Source organism: Amaranthus tricolor, chromosome 17, assembly GCF_026212465.1.
Source record: "Amaranthus tricolor cultivar Red isolate AtriRed21 chromosome 17, ASM2621246v1, whole genome shotgun sequence".
In the NCBI taxonomy this organism is placed as follows: Eukaryota; Viridiplantae; Streptophyta; class Magnoliopsida; order Caryophyllales; family Amaranthaceae; genus Amaranthus; species Amaranthus tricolor.
In genome coordinates this window covers 18123900-18131119 of record NC_080063.1, presented here as the reverse complement: position 1 = coordinate 18131119, position 7220 = coordinate 18123900, and the positions used below count along the sequence as shown (strand labels likewise).

The 7220-nt window shown below is 26.8% G+C and overlaps 1 protein-coding gene across 1 annotated transcript; it reads right to left on the bottom strand.

Moving 5' to 3' along the window:
• Positions 1-6078: 6078 nt before the first annotated feature.
• On the bottom strand, positions 6079-6656 carry LOC130803553 (small polypeptide DEVIL 11). Its single transcript, XM_057667720.1, has one exon. It carries the CDS (start codon positions 6520-6522, stop codon positions 6223-6225), a length of 300 nt encoding a protein of 99 aa, XP_057523703.1. The 5' UTR covers positions 6523-6656; the 3' UTR covers positions 6079-6222.
• Positions 6657-7220: the final 564 nt, after the last annotated feature.

Sequence of the window (7220 nt, the reverse complement as noted above, 5' to 3'; positions counted from 1 at the left end):
CCATTTTTTTTTATTTATTGGCTTTCTTTTACCAAAAAGTTTCTTCTTGTTTCTTAAATTTGATGAGCTTTAAGATTGTCTAATGTTTATTTATGCTTGTATACATTTTTTTTGGTTTTTTAATAAGTTTCAATAATTTCCATTCATTGATTGCCACATAAACTTCTCTTAGATTTTTCTTCATTCTTAAAGTTGCTTTCCGAATATTCTAGCTTTTGATGTATTAATACTTTTTAAAAAATATTCCAACACTTTAATGTACGAATTGATTAGCAAAAATATCAAATGATAGTAAATAATTCATTGTAAAGACAACTTACAAAAACAAAAACCTTTAAAATTATGGTTTTTTGATTTTCAATCGTTGTTACTTGTTATTACTCCACTCTTTGATTTATTTTGCTGGTTATATTTGACTTTTGGCATAATTTTCAGTATAATTAGATTTTTATTTTCTTTAAATACGTTTTATAAAAATTATAAAAAATATGTTTATTAATATAGATTAAGATGAATCAAATAAAGTTTCATAGAAAAATATTTTAACATTTATATATTTATGAAAAATTATGTTTGAATTGCTCTCGCTTTATATAAAATACATTAAACGTAATCTTCAAAATGAAATGAAGAGACTATATAATAAGTAATTTTTGCTTGATAATCAAATAACTAAAATGTAATACAATAAATGATTATGTCATTAAACATGAACATTGAGATCAAATTTGTGATGGATTGACGACAAAAATGTCAAAATAACTTATGCTTTATTTGTGTCACTTTTTTTACTAATTTTCAGATAGATGGTTTTGACAAGTGTGAAAAGCCTTGACTAAAGCCACACCATGTGGTGTTTTCATGCTGCATTGTCAGCAGATACCCCAATTTTCCATTCCCAAGAACACTAAATAAAATAAAATTAATCACTTCCAAATTAAGTTATTCTACAATCTACACTTTTGCTAAATGTTTACTACTGCCTACATGTTTTACTCAAAGAGTGTAAAACATGCCTTAAAATTACAAGCAACAACATTTTTTTTTAAAAAAAAAAAAATCACGAATTTAATTACTCCATAATTTAAATTATTTTAAGTGGACTGTAAAAATAGTTCTATATTTATGCTTTATGAGATATATCCAACCTTCATAACCAAACAACTAAAGATACACTATGGGTTAAGAGGATTTTTTGACATTTACTTTTAGTGGGAGAATTTATGCCCCTGCTTGTTTAGGCCATGGTTTGAGATTTTAAATTATTTTGTTAAATATTTTATTTATATTAGATTGTATTACATATAATAACATATTTAAAATATTTAATGATAATCGAATAATTGATTTTGTACACATGTGAGTAAACATCTACATTTGGTCTATTGCATTGAAATTCACCCTTATTTTTACAAGAGTTGCTTTTTCGCTTAAAATATAGCAATATCAGTGAGACGAAAAAATTAAAAAATTGATGTATATTGTTTTATTAGTTTTGAAATAATTGCTACCTTAAAGATATTGGCACTAATTAATGTTTAAGCTTATTTATATATTGCGGCTAATGTGTAAGAAAAAATATAGTCAATTAATATCTCTTTGAATCGTCTGATAGCATATTTAATATTAACTGTTTATAATTTTTAGCTATGAATAACTCAATATACTTACTAAAAATCAAAATAAAGCATTATAAAATCAAATATAATAAATATATTATTGAAGAGAAAGATGTTACATTTCCGGGTTTTATTATCTGAGGGTTCTGTTGATCTGCAATTACCTTTTGGGTAAAATAAGAAAGTGTTTAATGAGTTCCAAAGCTTTTTCACTTACTCATATTTTAAAAATGAGTAGTCAGACTCAGATCTATGATCAACAACAAAAGAAAATAAAGCATGGGACAGAAAACTTAGCTGTAAATTCCACAAGACAAGTTTAGCCCATCTCGTATCTTATAATTACATCACCAACCTACTACGTACAAGAATCACTAGACGGGCTGGGCCGCTGGGGTGTAGGAGTGCATCTAAATGGTAGTTCCATTAGACATGTGATAACACTTAAAACGTGGTAAAAATCTAATCACACGGTAATAAAAAGTAAGAAATTGAACTTAGCTTGAGTTGGTTGGATAGTCACCTTCTTAAATAGGGTATCAAGGATCATATATACCGTGTAACATGTTTGAATTTTCATCCCACCACCAATATATTTTTGAAAGTTATTAGTGATGTTATTTTTTTTTTCTAGATCCATCCTTGGATGAGGTCATCTTCCAATCACTTAGACCCCTAAAGAGTACCTCCTTCGTCCAATCCCTATGATGCATAATAATTGATACAAGTATTAAGAATTTATTAGGAACCATTAAATTATAGGATAGGATTAAAATTGACGGAAATTAACAGGACGTGTTTGGATAAGAATTAAATAAAAAAATATAAATAATGACAAAAAAATAGAAATAAAGCAGAATTGATATCACAGACTAAAACATATTGACCAAAATTCGTGCATTAAATAAAAATAGAATAAAATTAATGAGACACGTTAAAAAATTGACACAAAATTTGCCATAAACAGCTAGTCTCTTGAGAGACGTATATCAAGTCCAGCCAATTAAAAATCAGTGCTTACTTATCATATTCTTAATGCCTACTTATATTATCCTTAATGCTTACTTATCGAGTTATCGTATTCTCAATGTTTACTTTTAATATTGTAAATGTCTACTTACATCATTCTTTAATGTCTACTTACAATATCTTAAAAAATATATAATGGACCAATTCATTTTCTCACACAAGAATTTGTGAAACCATAGAATTTGTGAGCCATAAATCATAGAGTACGTCTTTAGGGTTAATAAGTGATAAGAATTTAGAATCATAAATAGTCATATTTGTTCTAATAAAATTAAGTGGTGATTTGACTAGAAAAAGATTACTGATTTGGAATATACTCCTATTTTACACTTATGTGGTTGCCATTAGCTCTTTATTCTGTCTATTTTTTAAAATTAACTATTAAAAATAATATTTTTATCCAATTACGTTATTTTTGAGAAGCATTTTCTTTCCATGTCAACTAATCACCCAACAAGAGGGCCTGGTTTAGTTTGTTGACTTGCTCTTCCTAGCTGGTATTTTTGTTAGCACCAACTATAGAAAATCTCTACGAATTCTTAATATTAAAAAATTGTGCATGATATTATGTATATAATCTTTTTCATTGAAATTCTTAGTTATATTAGGGCTTTTTTATTATTATTATTATTATTATTATTATTATTATTAGCTTTAATTTTCCGTCAAGGCTCTATGTTAAATTGAACTGAACTTATTATGAATGACGGCATATTATCGGAAAATTACGAGGTGCATACACTTCACAAGCCAAGGAGACATATATCATCACAAAACCATATGGCAATTGGAAGAAGGACTCTAATAACTTATAAAGTGTGCACATCATGTTCAATTTGTCGATGTTGGATAAATCATCCCAATACTCTGATATAAAAGATTGAGGTGTAGCTATTAAAAAAATAAAATATTGTATTTAATTTAAACTAAATTGAACTTATAAAGGAGTGAATAAGAGACGTTGAGATCTAAGAATATGTTAATAATGGGTAAAACAAAATAATATTTGGTGGTAAAAATTAATTTTTATAATCTAATAACTTCTAAAAACTCACAAGCTTAGGGAGATGTTTGATGAAAATTTTGTCAAAACTCGCATTTTTAAGTACCATAGAACTTGAAGCAGAAATACTATAAATATTTATAATTAATTTAAAATTAAAATAAATAGTTATAGTCTAACAAAAATAAGTCAAAAAACCACATTGACGAGAGAACATATTATCGCAAATCAAATCACATGACAAGTTCAAAGTTTGTTACTGCGAGAACATGAAGTATCATTTTTGTAAATTTACCGTGAGGCGCGAGTGAGGTCTTTATGGAGTAGCAAAATTCAAGAAAAAAACAGGAGTAAAAAAACAAAATCCATGGGCATTGACCCACTTGGGTAAAAAGGCTCGAAACCAAGGTAAGCAAGGGAAGGTCAAAGTGGTCCATTAAGTAGTCAAACATCACCTTGTAAAACGGAGTCCCCAAGCTATGTGAGTTCAATCCCAAAGCTATTGATGAATGAGTACTTCTATTTTCTTATCTTGCGATGACAAATGACATATCAATATGTGTCATAAATATTCTTAGACTAACTACTATAATCAACTATCTATTATCAGTTATTAGTCGTTTGTCAAATTAAATATTCTTAGTAACTATTCGTTATTAAATATTAATTGTTCTTAAAATAACAACTATAATTAACTACCCATTATCAATATGTGTCAAAATGTCCTTATCAACCATCTCTCTTTCCATGAATTTTTAATTATAATTTTTTGCAAGTGAAAGAAAATACTTAAAAGAAATAAAAGTTTTAATTAAAAATGCTCAATATTGCCGATTTCTATGTGTAGAATAGAAAAAAGTTAGATCAATTGACATGATTTTATGTTTTAATTATTTTGTATATTAGTATTTAGTTTTTCAATAAAGAAAATATATCAAAAACTAGTTTTTAATATGACACAACTATGAGTTCGAGCTCATTGTGCTTTTGCATTTTTCCATTAGTCTCCATTAATACTCGAAGTGTTTCAAAAATTACATTCATAAATCATAACATCAATTTTTTTTAGAATTTATATATGAAAACAATTTTTTATCAATTGAAAATAACTTTTTTATAGAACATCCAATAAAAATTTTTAACCACTTACCTAAGTAAAAAAATGTTAAAGATTGAGCTACCAATTATATCATGATATTCATCCACAATTTGGTGGTGAAAGAGATATAGTCAAAATCCACCTTATCCTTCCAAAATTTAACACAATAATATTTTAAGTTTTAATGTCAACAATATAAGTTAATTATCTTATAATTTATTTTATCTGTATAGCAGAGATAAAACACATGTTTATACAAAAAGAAAAATATAGCAAAAATTATAAAATAGAAATAGTACCAAAACAAAATAACAACATCCAAAACTAAAGAGTTTAATTATTTTTGAAATTAATTATTAGTCCTAAAGCACACTTACTTTCTTGTTTTGGAAAAAGTTTTCTTGATCAACCAAAAGAATGCTTTTGAGAGCAAGTTAGCAACAAAAATGAGGGCATCTTTGCCACCCTTTTAGGCATCCACTCATCTCCAATACTCAATCCCAAATCCCACGTAGATTCTTTATTGAAACCTCACTAGCCATTAAGTAAGCCTAATTCAATCTTAACTATAATTAAATAATAATTAAACTATATTAATAATCATTAATTGTGCGGCTACAAACCAGCACAAAAAAGTAGTTTCAACATACACCCATTTCTTCTAATATCCACGATTTCATAACCCACAAACAAAAATTAAATAATCACTACTATCCCAACTAAAAATAAAATGCACTAATTTATTAAATTAATTATTTCAATATATGGTTAAAATTATTTCTAGAACCTTTTAACCCTTTTCTCTGATACTATATTAAAAAATTAGTTTAAATAAAAATTAATTTAAATAAAAATTTAAGCTGATAAAAATATTATATACTCTAATAAAAATAAAAGCCTATAAAATATTATATGCTCTAATAAAAATAGCTCTAATAAAAATAAAAAGCCCTCAACATTTTCAAATCCTCAAGTCATTAGTCATTACTCTAATATTTAATCAATAAATCAGGAGTAAGTCTGACTTTTTTCCACGACCCTGCCTTTATACGGGAATCGTTGGGATGAAATGATGATGATCAAGAACAAAAATACTGAAAAATAAAAGATGATTTTTTTTTTTCATTTGGCCAAATTACAAAACTGTGCAACCAAAAAAATAGATTTAGATACAAAAAAGGACCAAAATCTAGAAAATAAAGATAAAAATTACAATATAGATCTGTACAGTTTGATCTTTTTAACCCTAATAATTCCTCTTTTCTTCCTCGGACGCCAACAAAACTGATTAGAGGGTAGAAATATCAAAATCTTGAGATGTTTTTTAAAAATTAATCCAACATAAAACCCATCTCATTGGAAAAATAAGAGGAAAACTACCTAAATTCCAAAAAGGAGCAAACTTTAGAAAGAAATAATCTTTCCCAAAATAAAAAAATAGCCCCTTTATTTTTCTTAATTAATCATTTTCATTAATCAAGATTATCTCCATAATCCCTCCAACAAATTAGCATAACAACACATCTTCTCATAATATAAAATCTTGCTCTTTGTTCTTTAACAAGCCTAGCACACTTTCTTGAGAATGCACATCTTTTGTTCGACGAATTGCCTGAAAGAAACGAAGAAGAAGATGATGATCTTGTACTTACATTCCTTCTATTACTTCCATCTTTCTTTGAAAGTTTCCATTTTTCATCAAAATAAATGGTAGAATTTGTTGATATTGGAGTTTTAGTAGAAGAAAATGTAATTTCTGAGGCCATAATCATTCAAATTAAAAATTGAGAAAGTGGGTTTTTGATTTTAAAGGTTTAATTTTGATGGGTTTTTGTTAGATTTGGATTTTGATTGGGGATGAGAGAGAAATTGAGGATTGAATGAGATGAATGATTATTGAGACTGAGATGGGGTATGGTATTTATTTAGAGGGTAAGAGAGAGAAAATTAGAAGAGAGGAAATAAGGAGTGACAGAAGAGGGTGGCAGTGGGTATCACCTGGGCCTCCATTTTGCTTCATTAAATTTTTTTTAAAGACAATAATATAAAAAAAAATACAAATTTTTAAATAAAACGATCTCATTTTAAAATATAATTTATATTTAGGTTAAATAACTCAATGATATAAATTTTAAAATTGGGGAAGTATTTCATTTTGTAGGTTTTGTATTTACTAGAACTGGAAGTATGTGAAGTATTATAGTAGTAGGCATTAGGGAGTAGTGAGGAGAACATTATTGTGAAGTGTGAGACTCACTCACCTTAGGCCTGAACAAAGCTTACTTTGGGTTTTTTTCATTTTAAAACTAAGATTTTTGATTTAGTAACAAGTCAGATTGAAAATTGTATGATAATCGAAGATTATACTTTTTTTATAAAAATTGGTTCCCATTTAAGATTTGTTATTTTTATGGTAATATATACTGAATGATATTGATGCAATTAATTAATTATAAATTATTATATTTGG